This window comes from Pseudochaenichthys georgianus, chromosome 20, assembly GCF_902827115.2.
Source record: "Pseudochaenichthys georgianus chromosome 20, fPseGeo1.2, whole genome shotgun sequence".
NCBI classification, from domain to species: domain Eukaryota; kingdom Metazoa; phylum Chordata; class Actinopteri; order Perciformes; family Channichthyidae; genus Pseudochaenichthys; species Pseudochaenichthys georgianus.
Genome location: NC_047522.1, coordinates 2,262,865 through 2,282,900, shown reverse-complemented (window position 1 = coordinate 2,282,900; position 20,036 = coordinate 2,262,865). Strand labels below are relative to the sequence as shown.

At 42.8% G+C, this 20,036-nt stretch overlaps 1 protein-coding gene across 1 annotated transcript; it reads left to right on the top strand.

Moving 5' to 3' along the window:
* Nucleotides 1-5,748: 5,748 nt before the first annotated feature.
* Nucleotides 5,749-7,347, top strand: LOC139432866 (lipocalin-like). Its single transcript, XM_071206905.1, has 6 exons — nt 5,749-5,907; nt 6,123-6,262; nt 6,524-6,603; nt 6,739-6,852; nt 6,932-7,033; nt 7,119-7,347. Exons 1-6 carry the CDS (start codon nt 5,815-5,817, stop codon nt 7,136-7,138), a joined length of 549 nt encoding a protein of 182 aa, XP_071063006.1. The 5' UTR covers nt 5,749-5,814; the 3' UTR covers nt 7,139-7,347.
* Nucleotides 7,348-20,036: the final 12,689 nt, after the last annotated feature.

Genomic DNA, 20,036 nt, shown 5'->3' with positions numbered 1-20,036 from the left:
CATGAATTAATCAATTGGTAAATTAAAAATAGAGGAAAACTATTAAAGTGAAGTGAAAAATCATCCTAAAACACACTGAGGGAAAGGGGGGAGGCATGATGGAAGTATGCACTACACTTTAAGTAGTGGGTGTTTGGGAGTTAGGAGTACAGTGTAGAACCATATTCTTCAATCTTTTCATCATGTTTACAAATTATTCTTTTAGAGTTTGTATTCATGTGTGAATTTGGTAGTGTTTTAATTAGTTAGAGTATTGATCAGTTCAAAGGGAGAGTTTTAGTAACAGCTCTATAAGATCAGACAAATATTTAATTATATAGGCCATGTTGAAGGGAAAGCTAGTTCTAAACAAAATATAGTATTTCAATTCGAGGTATTAGCTTCACCATTGTGGCATATATTACTACAGGATAACTTTTTATGGGGAAATAACTGTTGTTTGTTGTTCAAAATGTAGAGTTTAAAATTAAATTAAAATTAAAAACAGCTAATTTAATTTTGAAAAAGCAATATAATTGGGAGTAAACAAATGTGGGGCCTTGGATCACCCATTGTAAAGGTGCATGTTATTGACAACCAATAAGGAGAAGGGGTCACTTGACCCACCCTGCAGTTGTTTTTTAAATCTTAGTTGCAGCTTCACAGGGAGTGCACGGCACCAGATTATGAGTTTAAAAGACAAGCGTCACCGCCTCCTAATGGACATCTATTTAATTAGTAATTAACTGACATTTAGAGATGTTAGAAAGTAAAAACATACCTACCATAAGTGATCATTCCTAAATTCAACTACAAACCATTGATGAAATTACTTCTGTTTTTAAATCCTTAATAAAGGAAGGAGCAGTGGCGATCCGTGACTTTTATACCTAGGCCCTCTGACCCCCCCTTCCCTCGAAAAAAAAGAAGGGTTATTACGTCACAGCGTATACTTCAGCGGAATATCAAAACAGCGGCCCGGGGTGAAAAACGCATCAATGACAGCGACCCTCTACCACACAAAACAACACCATTTATAAACACCTATCATGACAGGGCACCCACAGCCATGTAACAATTACAAATGAATTAAGTCGGCACGGCGGCCTACATTGAAAATGATTTAGGCTTACCTTTGATGATCAAATCACTGAAACACAAAGTCCATCCTCCTGTCCTTTTGGATGAAGCACTTGCGGGTCATTCAGCTGATCCTTTGCCACTCCAGTTTATCATTGTAACTCATTCTTGAATATGACTCGGTTAATAATTTCGCAACGATGTCATCACTATCACTGAAGTGAGCCATCATGAACGAACTTATGCTAATCATAAATCTATCGATCATAAATCTATCGATTAGATTTATGATTCAAAATTAATAAAAGTAGGGTAGACATGTGGAGGTTCGTTTTCCACAGACCTTATTTCAAGCTATTTTCCAAAATCCTATGGAGGAATTCCATTGCTTTCTGTCGAGGGAATCCGAGCGCGGCTTACTTCCGGGTTTTAGGACGCGTCACTGCACCCCTTGCATAGACCTCACAGCGGGCTGAACTTGTCACAAAGTCCGCGAAAATAAAGCCCGCCCATTTAGAGGGAAGGTATGATTGGTCAATTGTACTGTCATTTTACATCACTCTCTCGTTGAGTTACTATAGCTGGCCCTGGTGAATGTAGAGAGGGACCAACAAGCTCTCCCGTCGTACTCCCAGAGACGGCATTTAACCCTTCACATTCTAACAGAAACTGAACAGGCAGATTCAAAGGATATATTTATTTGGAAATGTTATTTTAAATACAATTAAATCGAGTTATGTTGGTAAAACTAATAAAAGGTAGGGTACAAATAATATATATAAAATAATATAATAATATTTTTTTTAATTTTTTTTTTTTTAATGTTTTCAAATATTATTTTTTAGAATATCTTAGGCCCCTGACGGCTCGCCACTGGGAATGAGTGATTGTAACATGTTCGTACACCCAAGGTTCCACTCACTGTTAGGGAGGTTAAACGTTGTTCTTTAAGTGGACCAGAATTGAAGATAAATTAATATAATGAGTTATGAAATACATAGCAGAGCTTTACAGATCCTAATAATGTTTTGATTCAAGATAATAATTATATGCACGAGTTTCTGAAATAGATCTATTAGACATTTTAATATAGATTAGGTGTTAATAAACTGCAGTAGTAGTACTATAAGGAAGTGACATTTTTGGCTAACACATTTCAGGGAATGTGGGAAACAGCTGTTCCAATGAAAAGTTAGAGATATCTGGAAAATTATAGTTGTAATCGTGAATTAATTAATGATGGCGCTCCATATATGACTGATTTTTGTAGACAAAGGATACTGGCCTATGCTGACATATCAAAGTCTCTGTAGAGCACGACACATGGCCAAAAAGACTGAGACCAACTGACCTTTGACCCTGACCGACAGTGTAACTTGAGAAGGCACTGTCAAAGACTGACTCTGGGGTGTACCTGACCAAGACTTTACAACCTGACAGTGTGAGTGTGAATGTGAGTGTATGTCTGCATCTGATCAGTGCAACTGCATGATTTAAAACAATGACTAATCAAGCATGTTTTTAGACTAACACATTATTCTGGGGCTCTGTGGGAAATGATGGATGTACATTTGTGAATGATGTTTGGTATTTTCTTATAATCCATTATTACCTGAAGGTTTTCTTCTCATACAGGATGTTGTTACATATGAGTTCATGTGTAAAAAGGGGGAGTGTAAACTTCACAATTTACATTTTTCAATCTGACCATTGATTGACAGTTTTAGAATTAACCTGCTCCATATCTGGGGATAAGATACTGTTTGATGGATGTTGACATGTTTCTAATATTGATTGAGTTATAACAGGTAATGCAGAATCAGTGGCCAAGGGGCTACTGTGAGAGATGTAATTCCAGAATGGAATACTGAATAAGTTGACCTGTGATAATGAAACAATTGTGTAATATTTCAACAGGTATTAAAGTAACTGAGGTTTGAAATGTAGAAAAGAACATATTCAAGTTAAAGCTAAAACATAGTAATGTAATGAGACAACATCATGTAACTAGCCTGGTAAAGAGGTACAAGCCATATACTTTATTGTTTAGGTCATTATGGGGATATACATTTAATCTAAATTCATAATAGAAAGACATTTGATGATAGTTTGTTGGAATTCTGTATTCATTTTTTCCGATTGATAATATCTAAGCACTGACAGGTAGAAGCAGTATCACCAGGAAATCATTCACTTTGTCAGTATCATGATTTTGGTTGTTTTTGAATCCATAACATTAGTGTGTTTCTTTACCAGAAACATTAGCAGTTCATATTATATTTAGATTTTAAATAGGATCTCAAGGATTTCATTAAAAATAACACGGAAACTTGTCAGAAATTCAGAGCTATTGAAATATGTTATTTAGTTCACCTAAAGATGTTGGGGTTTTGTTTTGTTGGCACAGTCCAAGTATTATGATTCTGAAGCTGCACTGGCAGATAGGAGGTCTACAATTAATTTAGAAAACCTGTTCACAGACGGCTGTTGTTTTAAGACGGAGGAGGAGGATCCAGAAGACATCTCTCTAGCAGGCAGCCCAGAAGCCGCCGTCAGCGGATCGGGGGACAAAGACACGGCAAGCCAAGACAGCACAGGGGACTACACTCTCCGCTGAAACAGGTTGATATAGCCGGTGTGGACTTTGTTTTAATATCCCATTTTTTGAGGAACTTTGTTTTAATATCCCATTTTTTGAGGAACTTTGTTTTAATAACCCATTTTTTGAGGGAGAAGCTGCCCCTTCCCCTTCGTACCAAATGCCCTTGCTGGCTTACCCGTCGGAGGAGGACGAGCACGATGACTCAGCCGACAACGACACATTTTTTTAACATATTTTGGTCACTGTCATAAGAAATTGTTATGGTGGACTGTTCCTAAATGTTTAAAAGTGCTCTAAATCCCAGCGACTGATGGATTTATATAAATGTTGGGGAACAGACAGTAGAAAATAATGACAGTGGTTATGTTTAAACTGCTGTGTATAAGTTGAGCTCTGAAGGTGAGATCAAAAGAGGGATTAAAGCAAACAGATATTGTTCTAAACTGTATTAAAGTAAACAGGTATTATCTTGAACTGTATTGAAGTGAACATGTATTATTTGGGACTGTTTTAAAGTTTGAACCTTCTTACTTACACTCCATGACCCAGATACCCTGCCACACACACATACACCTCCTCTCATCAGCAGACACACACATACACTTCCTCTCACCAGCACACACACATACACTCACTGACCCAGCTATCAGCACACACACACACACACACACACACACACACACACACACACACACACACACACACACACACACACACCACACACACACACACACACACACACACACACACACACACACACACACACACACACATACACTTCCCCCTACCAGCACACACACAGGTTATTTTCAAGGTTCTTTCTGGGGCCAATATAGTCTCAAGCACCAATATATCTGTGTACAATGTTTGATACCAATATATCTGTGTACAATGTTTGCTACCAATATATCTGTGTACAATGTTTGATTGTTTGGGAAAGAATAGTTTGTGTGAAACCTTCCTTGGGAAATTAAAGGAGTGGAGTCCGGTGGAAGATAAGAAGTGACTCTCCGCCCCAAATATATCCATATATACTGTTGTTTATTCATGCAAAATGCCCCCTGTTTCTGACTGGCTGGTCCCGATATCTGTATCGCACGGCAGTAGAGCGGGGAGCCCGGAGTGCTCTGTTACAGGGCACTCTGTATTTCGTATTGTGTTTTTTACCATTAAAACCAGATTATTGTTATAACTTTTATGCCGGTGTTTTGAACTCCTTATTTTATTAAATCTGACCAGGCTCATCTAACGGACGGCGCGGAGCGGAGGTGGGCTTTAAGCCACCACTACTGTGTTTGCTCCTACAGGTGTCAAACTCAATTTCATCGCGGGCCACATTAGCATTATGGTTACACGCAAAGGGCCGGTTGTAACTATAAATATACAGTACCAGTCAAAAGGTGGACACACCTTCTCATCAAGGTTTTTATTTATTTTAATAATTGTCTACATTGTAGATAATTACTAAATAATTCAAAACTATAAAAGAACACATATGGAATTATCTAGTAAACAAAAAATTGTTAAAAAATCCAGAATATGATTTATATTTTAGATATTAGCCCCCTTTTGCCTTGATGACAGCTTTGCACACTCTTGGCTTCTCAATATAAATATAAATATGTAAATATATAATATTAAATAATGTATTATATTACATTATTGTCTCTGCATTGGATTATTATCAGTTCTCATAATAACTTCACAAATAACTACGTCTGAAAGCAGAAGTCTAGGGAAAATAATTGAAAGCAAATATTCAACAATTACACCAATTGTATTGAATATAATAATCTTTGCAAGCTCTTGCGGGCCACATAAACTGAGTTCACGGGCCAGATTTGGCCCACGGGCCTTGAGTTTGACACCCCTGCTCTAGACCGACAATTTTTTGGAGCTGGAAGTGAACCGGATTCCGGAGCTAAGAGGCGGCGCCGCTGCGGTGTGAACAGGAAAAACCGGCACTTTTCAGGCTCCAGCTCCGAGCCGGAGCTGAAAACGCGTTGGTGTGAAAGGGGAGGCTAGCAGGGGGAGGAGACAGGAGGAGGAGGGAACAGGACTCTGCAGGATATAAGGAGCCTGCACCCTTACTCTTTTACCTTACATTCCTGAACTCTTCTTACTGCTGAAGCCCAGAACACAAAGGAGCAGCCATGAAGAACACGCTGATGATGCTGGTCGCCCTCATGTGTGCGCTGACCGTCTGCGCTGACATCACACCGGCCGCAGACTTCGACCTGCAGAAGGTAAGAGACGGATTAGATTCTGCTGATATTCCACAAACAAATAAAGCTGGTTATTCCTGCAGTAACTGTGGTTGTGTAACATGTTTATTGCATGAGGTTTTAAGAGTTTAAATGAAATGATTCAATATGCTGCTGTTCAGATAACCTCTCACCTACTTTGCATTGATATATTTGAGTTTATAAGTCTTTATTGACCCCTTCTATTTTTCTTTTAGATGTCAGGCAAGTGGTACACTGTCGCATTCGCCAGCAACGCTCAGTGGTTTGTGAACCACAAGGCAGGAATAAAGACTGGGACAGCTGTAATTGTGCTGACTGAAGGAGGGGACATGGACCTCACCTATGCCAGCTTGAAGTGAGTGATCTCTATGCAATAATACTTTAAATCAATATAAGGATTCTCCTGGGGAAAAAAGAAAAATAAACTGACACGGGCTGACACTTACTGCATATTATTGTTAAGTTGTATTGCTTTGTTAGTCCAAAAACCCCAATATACTGTATAATCAGAAAAGCAGGTATTTATGGGGAATATTCTCTGAAATGTCTGTATTATATAATATGATTGATCAACAAATCAACAATTCTAAAACAAACCTCTTCTTCAATCTTTTAGAGACGACGGTTCCTGCTTCAGAGCAACTCACACCGCTCAGAAAACAGAGACTCCTGGTCGCTTCACCTTCCACAGCCAGGGTGAGTAGAGCACAACATACACACACACACACACACACACACACACACACACACACACACACACACACACACACACACACACACATTTGACGTAGCGATTCAACAGCCTGACCTTTCTATTTCTGCTCTCATCAGTTGGGAACAACGACAACGTCATGACCATTGTTGAAGTTGTGAACGACGACTACGCCCTGCTGCACACCATCAAGACGAAGGAGGAAGTGTCTGAGGCCTTCATCGCAGTCTACAGTGAGTGAAGAGAGACACACTGTGTGATGGAATAGCTGTGTGATTTGGTGAAGGTGAAATAAACTCTGTGTGTTTGCAGGCCGCACTCCTGAGTCCAGTGAGGTGGTGCAGCAGAAGTTCACCCAGCTCGTTCTGGAAACTGGAGTCCTGCCCGACAACGCCGTCATCCTGCCACAGATCGGTAATGCAGAAAAACAGCACTTTCATAAAAACTAATTTAACGTTTCCTCACTTATACTCATTGTCCTCATCATGTGTTGTTACAGCTGAGTGTCCCGCAGTCTGAGGACCCCCTGCTGACTCCCCCCCCTCACTGTGATCCGCAACATCACAAAGCTACACCTGAGACGGTTTTCTTTCCTGCTGCTGCTGCATACTAAAGAGCAATCCTGACCCTCCTTCAGGGCTCACCCCCCCCCCACTCTGCCCCTAAACTGTGGCTTCAGAGCGACACAACAGAAGAGCTGATAGTGAACAGAGGGAATGATTGCAAGAGACCGTGAATGCTGTTTGTTGTCTGAGTGTTTGTTGATATAAACTTAAAGCCACAAAAAAAAAAAGATGGGTTCAGTGTTAAGATTCTTCCTAGAAACGGCAACGTTTCAAATCTTTAGAATCATGAATGTCAAATCAATTTTTCCAATTACATTACACACATGATTAACAGGCATACAATTAGATCTCCAGGAATTACACAGGGGCTAGTTTTTTTGTAAACAGCCCTACAGACAGATTAAAGGGTTAATGTAATACTAGATTAGCTAAATACACAAACAAAGTTCTATTATGGGCCTCTTTGCAAGTAATCACATATAATAAAGCTCTGCATAGGACTTTATGAATCAAACCAGGAAGGAGCAATCTTCAATTGTAATTAAACTGACACTGGACTCGGTACTAGTTTGACTTCTACCAAAATAAAGTACTTTTACTGTGTACTTTGTGAGTAATCCTCTGTCAGAGTCCCCTCCATAGTACATAATGCATGTTTTTCTGCTATCTTTGATGAATGATAAAAATACAATTTTACCATTACTTCTTAATGAAATTGATAATGGTTGACTTTGTATTAGTTAGCCTAACAATACATTGAAGTACTTTTACTGTGTATTTATTGAGAAATACTCTGTCAAAGTCCCCTGCTGAGAACAAAATCAAGCCACTTCTGCTAAGTTTGATGAGGGAATTATTTGTTGTTGCCATTAGTTATTCATGAGATTGATCCTGTTGGACTCAGTACTAGTGAAACTACCCCCACAAGTACTATGAAGTACTTACTGTGTACTTTCCCAATAATCCTCTGTCAAGGTCCCCTCATGAGTAAGAATGCATGTTTTTCTGCTATTTTTAATAAGCGTTAAAAAAACTTTCTTCCTGAGACTGATATTATTGGACAGAGTATTTTAAGAGGATGGTATACTATGATATCAACAATACTTCCAGTCAGTACTCCGGCGGCAGCATTTTTACCCCTTGGAAAGTATTTAGAGACTATCCTGGATAACTGGCCCCAAATATCCTTCAGAAAAGTGACACACCCTGTCACTCCGATTGGCCTCTTATGAAGCTGCTGTCTTTTAATAAATGACTATTTCTGTGCTGCTAATTATTTCCTCGCAGATTCATCAGCCTCATCCTTCCATCAGTCCCAGTCAACGCCTCCAGCACACTTCCAGTGTCTGACTCCATATGATATTGTCCTGATGCCCCATGATCACAAAATGACGACTCTAGAGTCTGAGTGCCAAGGACCTCATATTATGTCTGTCATTAATGTTACATCACCCATTATAACAGTTGTCATTCATTTGTTCTCTTCTCTTGACTGTAAAGTCCTTTTCCTGCACCATTTTAAGGCTTCAAGAACAGGCATTTTAACTGTATGTGTTTGGAGAAATAACACAATCAATGGCCAATAATTGTACTTTAAACTCTGAATCTTGTAGTGCTTGAACAATTACATACTGGCTAAGCTGGCCAAGTTATATGCCTTTTTTTGTAAACTATTTTTCAACTATTTTAGGCTGTAAACCTTTATTGACTAAACATTTTTGAATAATTTACTATAATTTAGAAAGGTTTTTGCGACAAATAATTTCCAAATTAAACTTTTTCTCATTTGATATTTAAATTTTGAAATGTTTATGTAACACAACTCAGACCGCAAGGGCATTATAGGTGTAGAAAACGTTCATTTATTAACTTCCACAAGGCACATGTGCTAGATGTCAGCATCTCAAACGATCTCAAAGCACAACACACAGAAACACTTCTTCTGTTCATGTCCAGAATAAAACAATCATGAACCATGAGGTGATCTGCCCCCTTGTGGTATAAACATGCATGTGCAGGTAGACAACCTCAGCCTTATGGTTGCTACATTCCTCCTATAGTTCCGTCTAATCCAAATATCCATTCACAGGTAGCAATTAGCTTGACTCGGACAAAAAAGGTCTCAGGATAGTTTGTCTTTACTTAAAACAAAATGTATCAATTACAAACACATATTTTCACAGGTCAAAGAACTACGTTGCTCTGTGCTTCTTTTTCCTTCTCACACACAATCACCAGCAGCTGCCGTCGGCTATAATGTCTCGTAATCACAAAACAGCTGCGGTCGTCTATGCCGTCAATTCCACACGGCTGGTTCAAATAAATGATACAACACTATCAACAAAGGATTATAATATACAAATATATCAAATTATACATTTTAACATACCGTCACCTTCTTAAACTAATGGCCTAAGTTATATTTTAGAGAACAAATTTGTTTTGCCTAAATCATCTCTGACACACACACACACACACACACACACACACACACACACACACACACACACACACACACACACACACACACACACACACACACACACACACACACACACACACACACACACACACACACACACACACACACACACACACACACACACACACACACACACACACACACACACACACACACACACACACACACACACACACACACACACACACACACACACACACACACACACACACCCTGGTGACCGGACATCTCCTTCATAAAACGAGGTGATCTGCCCCCTTGTGATATAAACATATATGTGCAGGTAGACAACCTCAGCCTTATGGTTGCTTCATTCCTCCTATAGTTCCATCTAATCCAAATATCCATTCACAGGTAGCAATAAGCTTGACTCGGACAAAATACGTCTCAGGATAGTTTGTCTTTACTTAAAACAAAAGGTATCAATTACAAACACATATTTTCACAGGTCAAAAAACTACCTTGCTCTGTGCTTCTTTTTCCTTCTCACACACAATGACCGGCAGCTGCCGTCGGCTATAATGTCTCGTAATCACAAAACAGCTGCGGTCGTCTCTGCCGTCAATTCCACACGGCTGGTTCAAATAAATGATATAACACTATCAACAAAGGATTATAATATACAAATATATCAAATTATACATTTTAACATACCGTCACCTTCTTAAACTAATGGCCTAAGTCATATTTTAGAGAAAATGTTTTTTTTGCCTAAATCATCTCTGACACACACACGCGCGCACACACACACACACACACACACACACACACACACACACACACACACACACACCCTGGTGACCGGACATCTCCTTCATAAAACGAATAATAAGGCATAATAATCAATAATAAGGCAGTTCAATGTGTGTGTGTGTGTGTGTGTGTGTGTGTGTGTGTGTGTGTGTGTGTGTGTGTGTGTGTGTGTGTGTGTGTGTGTGTGTGTGTGTGTGTGTGTGTGTGTGGTTAAAACAAAGCAGCCTGCAGTTGCTCTTTCGCTGTTTTAAAGAAGGTAAACACAGTGAAGGCACAGCTCCACTTCCCACTTGGCGAACCGGTAACTTTCTTGTGCACACGAGAGCGTATCTCTTGTGCACAAGAAAGTATATCGTGATTAGCAAAACTGTTTTTTTGTCCGTTCCACAAAACATGTTTAACGACCATAAACACACTCGTACCGTCCATAGGTACCGGCGGTCTATCTGCCAAAACAAACTTAAAGTGGACCTATCATGCTATATTTGAAAAATATATTGTAGGGCCATACCTATATAAAACATGTCGGTGAAGTTTTTTTCTTCAAAATATCAAACAGATCATGCATTTTAGCCATGCCTCATTTCGCTCTATTTGCTCTTTTCCAGCCCTGTTTTTGCAAGGGCTGATTCTGTGAGAAATCTTCTTCGCTGGTTTTGTGGCAGACTACAGCGCCACTTACAGGCCTGGCATATGTACTACAGCGTCTCCAGCGCTTTCGAGCGATCTCTCATTCCCCTGATAGGTGGAGAGTTGCCCATATAGGCGGAGCACCCCTTTTCTGACGTCAGAAAAATTCAAATCTCAAATTTGGGTATGGAGGAAAAGATAGAAGGTTGTGTTTTCTGACACTTGGTGAGTTCCCTGACACACCAGGGACACATATTCATGTATAAAAGACGTACAAAAGTGAATTTTGCATGATAGGTCCCCTTTAACCTCTTAAGCCCCACGGGCCCGAGCTCGGGTCCGAAAATGCTATATATGTAGCAACAGTGCTATATCTGAAGTGTCATTCATGAAACTATTAACATTCCATACCCATCTGACCGGAGGAAACTTGGCTAACTGACGATACGAAAAAAAAAAAAAATTCCGAAAAATAAGTCTCACAAGAAGCCTCTAAATGAGCCCATGTCAAAAACGGGCACTTGCTATTTCTGCTCATAACTCACAAAAACGATCATTTATAATTCATACTTTCTGCACAAACAACACATTTTCTGAAAGCTGAGATTCCACAGATTCCATGGGTATACACCCCATCACTACAGGCACAACCTTAACCGAGCTAGCAGCCAGAACATAGCAAGTAAACAATATCATTTGTCAAATCAATGACAATAATTAGGTCTTACCTTGGCTGTTTTGTGATCAAAAGTTGTGTTCAAAGGAATAAAAACGCTGCTCAGGGTTAATCCAATGTCCCGTGTCACTTTAAAATGAGTACTGATAATCAATCCTTTCATTCACGGCAGAAGAGTAGGTCCAACGATTAACAGTCCGTGGCTTCAGCTGCGGGAGATGCAGTTTACGCATAGCTCCCCCTCCGCAGGCGTAACGTATTTACGTATTTTGAAACTGCTACTCGATTTGATTGGCTCTAACGATTCAAAAAAGGTGTCAATCGCCCAAATCGACCAATGGGTTCCAGAGATAGGAGCTTGCGTAACTATAGATAAAGGCAGAAAAGCTGGTTTACGCACAGCCCACTCGTTTGAAGCAGCATACTAGGCTATAGCATAGCATAGCATGTCCCGCAGCGACAGGAGAGAAGAGAACGGCAGATCGATCAGCAAAACAGCTGGATTTGTTTTCTTTGTCTTCATTGTAACAATGGCAGCCAGAAAGAATACTTTTTTGTCCGTCGAGGAGGCATTGGACATCGTATTTCAGGACTCTCCGTCGGAAGATAGTGATCTCGTCACACATACAGGGGACAGTAATGACTCTGATTATGAACCCCCGTCACCGGAAAGGTATGTAATCTCTCTGTTTGTATCTATTATTTATTTGGTGTAAGAGTATTCTTCTGTTTGTATCTATTTGTTATTTATTTTGTGTAAGAGTGTATTCAACTTTAGTAATTTCACACACGTGACAATAACACGACGGCATCCATCTTGTGATATAATGTTCTTTCACACACTCAACAACAAACAGAGAAGATGGATGACGTTTCTTGTTCTTGTTGTTGAAATAAACAAGACATACATGTACGGTATTACATTAAATTTCATTTAGCTGACGCTTTTATCCGAAGTGACTTACAACTATATATATATATAATATACATATATACATATATATACACATATATATATATATACATACATATATATACACATATATACATATATATACATACATATACACATATATATATACATATATATACATACATATACACATATATATATATATATATATATACATACATATATATATATATACATACATATACATACATACATATACATATACATATATATATATGTATATATGTATATATATGTATGTGTGTATGTATATTTATGTATATATATGTATGTATATATATGTGTATATGTATGTCGATTAAATATGTTAATCGACTGACAGCCCTAATATATACACATGTGTATATATATATATACTCATGTGTACAACAAACACATATATGACGGACGGAATATTAATATTAAATATTGAACAGGTTATATGAAACCCGTCTCACATAATTTACACGGTATACATTTTGAGTGATATAATGTTATTTCACACACTCAACATTGATGTTCTGCTGTTGTTGTAGAGAAATTATTTCTGATTTGAGTTACATTTTTGAAAGTACAAGCCAGAGAATTAATCTATTTGTTTTTTCCACATTTGTTTTCACAGTGAGGAAGGCGATGAGGATATGGCTTCTGGATGCCCGAGTATTATGGGGAAGATGCCACCAAGGTCAGGAGGTACTGCAGAAGGTGCTCTGATGCTGGCAACAGAAGGGTGAAGACACCTGTGTGCTGCAGGAAGTGTCAGGTCCCTCTGTGCTTCACTTCCAAAAATAACTGTTATGACTTACTGGAGTAATACTGTAACATTCAGGGTTTGTATACATTTTTTTTTTTTACCCAAAAAATGCTTCTGGTATTGTGTGTTGCTAATTTTTTTTAAATAAATCTGCTCCAGTTGGAGTCAAATGTTTCCTAAATTTCCTAATTTGTATTGTGCAAGTAACATGCATCTCATGCAAAGAGGGAACTTCCCACACACACACACCGCACATACAGACACACACATACTCATATATATATATTAGGGCTGTCAAGTTAACGCGTTAATAACGCGTTAACGCAAAAAAAAATTAACGCCACTAACTATTTTAACGCGATTAACGCATGTGTATTTTTTTTCCTCGGCCGCCCCGTAGTTTCAGAGCGCATCGAGTTTAAAATACCATCTGCTGACAGCCCCGCTCCTGCCGCCCGCTTGTGGCAGACCCTATGGGCAGACCACACTTCCACGCTCACCGGCAGGCACCGACTGGCCATCGGGAGGACCGGGAGGGTGTGTGTTTGTGTGGCCCGAGCGAGCGAGAGAGAGACCTTACGTGCATTGTTGTTGTTGTTAGCATCTGGTTCTAGCTAGCTGTGCTAACGGATATAAGGAGCTGTTTAAATGAAAACAGAGGAGCGACATTTCGCCACAACTGCACCGAGCACTTGACTTGATGCAGGAAGCCAGACAGTGGGACATTGTAGGAGAAGTCAGCACACTCATGATTGCAGCGTCCAGGCAGCTCCCGTTCGAGCATATGCCTTGAGTTGCACATAGCTCCAACGATCACACACACACACACACACACACACACACACACACACACACACACACACACACACACACACACACACACACTCCATTTGTATTGTATGAGAGAGGTTCCAGGTTGTTGTGTTTAATATTCATGAGAATATTTGTCATTGTTCAAATGATAATAAACATTAGCATAAAGCATATTTGTCCACTCATATGTTGATAAGAGTATTAAAAACTTGAAAAATATTCCTCTAAGGTACATTTAGAACAGATAAAAAATGTGCGATTAATCGCGATTAACTATGGACAATCATGCGATTAATCGCGATTAAATATTTTAATCGACTCACAGCCCTAATTAGGACACATCCTGGGGATTGTGTTTACAAACATTGACCAGACCGTTCACCACCCCCCACCCCCCATGTTGCCAATGCTGTCCTGTGTTGCGAACTCTTTGTTTAAAACGAATTGGCCATCGGAATGTGTGGAGGAAGGGTCACATTCCACAGCTCTCCCCCCCCCCACTCTGTAGGTTAATTCATACTGGTCCTCTCACGCACATACATCCTCCTTACAGTATGCATATAGGCTATATGAGTCCGTGTATCTATGGACCATTTGTTTTTCTTTATTAAAAAAGTAAACGGAAGAGCGTCTTACTAAATGGTCTAATGGTCAGTGGAGCGAGGGGGGGGGGGCCGCAAAACTCGCGGAAGTGATTTAAAAACAAAAAGCACTCGTTTGCTTGGAACAAAGAAAACGGCCAAGAAACACATTGAGTCCAGAAAATGAATGTTATTAAGGGCTGTAAATATAATAAGCCTGTGTCTAAAATTGACAACAAGCTTATTATATTTACAGCCCTTAAGATACACTTTTGTGTAACAGCTGACCACCATGACATACTTTGTTTTAGTAGATTTTGCATGTGAGCAAAATGTATAAATATGAGCATTACATTATATGAATATGAGAATAAAATGCATGAATGTGTGAGTGACAATATATGAATGTGTGCATTGAAATATGATAATATGAGAGCAAAATGTATGAATGTGTGAGTGTAAATATATACGTGTGTGAGAGTGAAAATGTATGTATGTATGTAAAAGGAGAATATATGTGTGTGAGAGTGAAAATGTATGTATGTGTCACAGTCTTAAGGAGAACCCAAATGCAGCACTCGAGAAACCAAGGAGAATTGGTAATATCCTTTATTGGAGATTCCACTGGATCGGAGGAATACCAACCGGGCAGTATAACGCACCGGAGGACAGCGGGCAGAAGGTGAGTCAGGGACAGGCAGAGAGTCAGGGACAGGCAGAGGGTCAGGGAGTAAGCGAGGCGGTCAGCGTGGATACAGGCAGGGTCGGATAACAGGCCAGGCAGGATAGTCGAGGGACAGGCAGGATCAGGAAACAGGCAGAGCAGGCAGGTCGGGGACAGGCAGGGTCGGAACCGGGTAGGCAATCTAGTGTTGAACGCGGGAGAGACAAGCATGAGGCAAAGTACAATCTGGCAAAGAGTGTGTGTCAGGTGCGAGTTTAAATACTGGCAGAAGCTAATGGGTGCAGAAGAGAAAGAGAGTGAGTTAACGAGTGGGTGTGGAAAACAGGTGAGACAGGTGAATGGAAAACTACTGGTGAATGATGGAGCAGACTATGACAGAACCCCCCCCTTAATGGACGGCTCCTGACGTCCCTAAATGCTAATCTACAGATGAAGGTGGGAGGTGGGATTAGTACTCATCTGAAAAAGTTCTTTCCGCCTCCCTCTCCTGCCCCCTGTGGGAATCTGCATCTTCATCAGAAGCCTGCCCCTCGCTGTCCTCCTCTGACGAGCTGACGGTAAGAGGAGAGACTCTCCCTGTGTCTCTGCCCGTCAACGTGACGGTCTTAGACGGTTGCTCGGGATTACGCCGATGGAACTCCCTGATGAGCCGGGGGTCCAACACATGACGAGCTGGAACCCAACACCTCTCCTCAGGGCCGTAACCCTTCCAGTCCACCAGGTACTGGACTCCTCTTCCTCTGCGACGGGAACGAAGAAGTCGTCGGAGAGTGTACGTAGGCCCGCCGTCAATCATCCGGGGGGGTGGTGGGGGAGGGATCGCAGGAACCAAGGCACTCTCTCGGACAGGTTTGATCCTGGAAACGTGGAAGGTGGGATGGATCCGCAGAGTCCGAGGCAGTCTTAGCCTTACTGCTGCGGGATTGATTATTCTGACAATCTCAAACGGTCCAATGAATTTAGGTGCAAGTTTCTTTGAATCCACCCGTAAAGGAATATCCCGGGAGGAAAGCCATACCTTTTGGCCCACCTGGTAGACAGGTGCTTCAGAACGTCGGCGGTTGGCAGAGGAGGCGTACCGGTTGGCCGAACAGACGAGAGTTCTCCGGGCTTGATTCCAGGTCTGTCGACAACGACGGATGAAAGCCTGGACGGACGGACAGGTAACCTCCCTCTCCAGGGCCGGAAACAGAGGGGGTTGAAGCCCGTAAGCACACTGAAATGGGGACAGCTTGGTGGCCGAACTGACCAGAGTGTTGTGGGCGTACTCGACCCAGAGCAGCTGTTTAGCCCAGGCCGCTGGGTTCTTGGAGACTATACATCGTAAGGTTGTCTCCATCTCCTGGTTCTTTCTTTCTGTCTGACCATTGGACTGCGGATGGAAACCGGATGACAGACTGACCGTGGCCCCAAGGAGCGTGCAGAATTCCCTCCAGAACACCGAGGTAAATTGAGGACCACGATCGGAAACCACATCAGTAGGCAGCCCATGGAGCCGGAACACATGGAGCAGGACCAGCTCTGCCGTCTCTTTAGCTGAGGGGAGCTTGGGTATCGGCACAAAATGAGCCATCTTACTGAATCGGTCTACCACCGTCAAGATGGCAGTGTGTCCGTTGGACGGTGGCAGACCAGTAACAAAGTCCAAAGAAATGTGAGACCAGGGGCGATGAGGGATAGGCAGAGGTCGTAGGAGACCAGCAGGAGCTTGGTGAGAAGTCTTGTTCTGATTGCAAACGGGGCAGGCATTAACAAATTCCCTGGTGTCCTCCTTAAGTGTTGCCCACCAGAACCTTTGCTGGACTACCTCCCATGTGCGTTGGATCCCAGGATGGCAGGTGAGTCTGGAGTTATGAGCCAACTGGAGAACATCAGACCTCAACGTCTGCGGAACGAACAGGCGGTTCGGAGGACAGGCACTGGGTCCCGGCTGGTCCTGCTGGGCAGCCTTGACCCTCTCCTCCACCTCCCAGATGAGGGCGGCGACAAGCTGAGAAGTCGGAAGGATGGTGTCCAAGCCCCTGGGAATGTTACCTCCCTCTCCAAACTGACGAGAAAGAGCGTCAGCCTTAATGTTCCGAGAACCAGGGCGGTAGGAGAGGGAGAAATTGAACCTAGTGAAGAAAAGGGCCCATCTAGCCTGTCGGGAATTCAGTCTGCGGGCCGACCGGATGTACTCCAAATTCTTGTGGTCGGTCCACACCAGGAAAGGTTGACTGGTCCCCTCGAGCCAGTGACGCCACTCCTCCAGAGCCAACTTCACTGCTAGCAGCTCCCGGTTTCCCACATCATAATTCCTTTCCGCTGGAGTCAAACGCTTTGAAAAGAAAGCACAGGGATGGAGTTTTTGGCTGTCCATTGCTCGCTGAGACAGGATGGCTCCCACCCCCATATCAGAAGCATCCACCTCCAAAACAAACTGTCTTACAGGATCGGGTACTCGGAGGATGGGGCCGGAGGTGAACCTCGCCTTAAGGTTCTGGAATGCCTCCTCAGCCGAGAAGGACCACTGGAACATGACCTTAGAGGAGGTCAGGGCTGTGAGAGGAGCGGCCAAGGTACTGTATCCACGAATGAACCTCCGGTAGAAGTTGGCGAACCCGAGGAACTGTTGTAGCCGCTTCCGGGAATCTGGAACCGGCCAGGAAGTGACTGCATCAACCTTGGCAGGATCCATCTCGATGCTCCCTTGTCCCACGATGTATCCCAGAAAAGAGACAGAGGATGTGTGAAACTCGCACTTCTCCGTTTTAACAAACAGCGAGTTCTCGAGTAATCTCCTGAGAACCGCCTGGACGTGGTGCACGTGTTCTTTCAGTGTCTTGGAAAAGATCAGGATGTCATCCAAGTAAACAAACACGTGTCGGTCCAACATGTCTCTGAGCACATCATTTACCAACGCCTGGAATACTGCAGGGGCGTTGGTAAGCCCAAAAGGCATGACTAGGTACTCGTAGTGCCCCGAGGTGGTGTTGAAGGCGGTCTTCCACTCATCCCCCTCGCGAATACGTACCAAGTGGTACGCGTTACGCAAGTCCAGCTTCGTGAATATGGTTGCTCCCTGCAACAACTCAAATGCAGAAGAGATAAGAGGCAGTGGGTATCGATTCTTGATTGTAATGTTATTAAGACCCCGAAAGTCGATACAGGGCCTTAGGGTCTTGTCTTTCTTCTCTACAAAGAAGAACCCTGCGCCAGCAGGTGATGAGGACGGGCGAATAATCCCAGCCGCCAGAGCGTCATTGATATAAGTCTCCATGGAAACTCTTTCCGGAGCAGACAGGGAGTACAATCGACCCCTGGGAGGGCTGGTGCCGGGATGCAGGTCGATGGCACAGTCGTAGGGCTGGTGTGGTGGTAGGGAAGTAGCCCTCGACTTGCTGAATACTTCCTTGAAGTCCAGATATTCCGGTGGAACTCCTGTAACATCCAGAACTTGGCTGGGGTTCCCCGAGCGTTGAGGCGCGGCAGCCTGTTTCAGACAGATCTGATGACAAGAGGGGCTCCATCCCAAAATGGCTCCCGTCTCCCAGTCAATGTTAGGGTTGTGGCGGCGGAGCCATGGGTAACCCAGGATAAGCGGGATATGTGGAGACCGGAGAACATGAAACTGAATAGTCTCGTGATGGTTCCCAGACAGGAGCATGTGAACGGGTACAGTCTGATGAGTCACTGTCCCCAGCAGGTGACCGTCTAAGGCGTTGGCTGGAACTGGGCGAGATAAGGGAACCCGGTCTATACCCAACTGCAGCATAAGCTCTTCATCCATAATACTCGCGTCCGAACCAGAGTCAATAAAAACTGCAAGAGCCTGAGAGCTATCCGGCAATAGCAACCTGGCGTGGCTCAATGGTCTCTGAGTGGGAACAAATCCAGGGGTTTGGCTCACCAGTATGTTCCCCATTACTGCTGAGCCTTGCCTTTTACCGGGCAGTGAGAAACGAAATGGCCGGCCCGGCCGCAGTAGAGACACAGGTTACGACGTCTGCGATGCTCACGTTCCTCCAAAGTGAGGTTGGTGCGACCCACCTGCATGGGCTCATCCCCCCCTGGTTGCGGCTCTGGAGTGAGGTGAGGAGTCGCAGCCAAACTCGGACGTCGGGGCGCCCAGGCATGTTGAACTTCCGCCGATCGTCGCTCCCGTCTCCGTGTCTGGATGCGCCGATCCATGCGGGAAGTCAGTTCAATCAACCCATCCAGTGAATTGGGCAAATCAAACGACACAAGCTCATCTTTGATGTAATCCGCCAACCCACGCAGATAGGCGTCACACTGGGCTGCAGAATTCCAGTTGCTGAGGCGGCTCCGGGTGCGAAACTCAATGGCATAATCCACTATAGATCCATTACCCTGGCTCAGGTTCAATAGTCCTCCTGCAGCGTCTGGACCCACAGACACGGGTCCAAACACCTTGCGCAGCTCCGCAGAAAAAGCGGGGAACGAAGAGCAGGCGGGTGTTTGTTGCTCCCATTCCGCTGTGCCCCACAGTCGGGCTTTCCCAGTCAAATGATTGACCGTGAACGCC

Excerpts from the sequence above, each read along its gene's own strand:
- LOC139432866 (XM_071206905.1), top strand. The coding sequence starts at position 5,815 with ATGAAGAACACGCTGATGATGCTGGTCGCCCTCATGTGTGCGCTGACC. Across the intron at positions 5,908-6,122 it reads CAGACTTCGACCTGCAGAAG|ATGTCAGGCAAGTGGTACAC; the intron begins GTAAGAGACGGA and ends TTTTTCTTTTAG. Across the intron at positions 6,853-6,931 it reads GGCCTTCATCGCAGTCTACA|GCCGCACTCCTGAGTCCAGT; the intron begins GTGAGTGAAGAG and ends GTGTGTTTGCAG.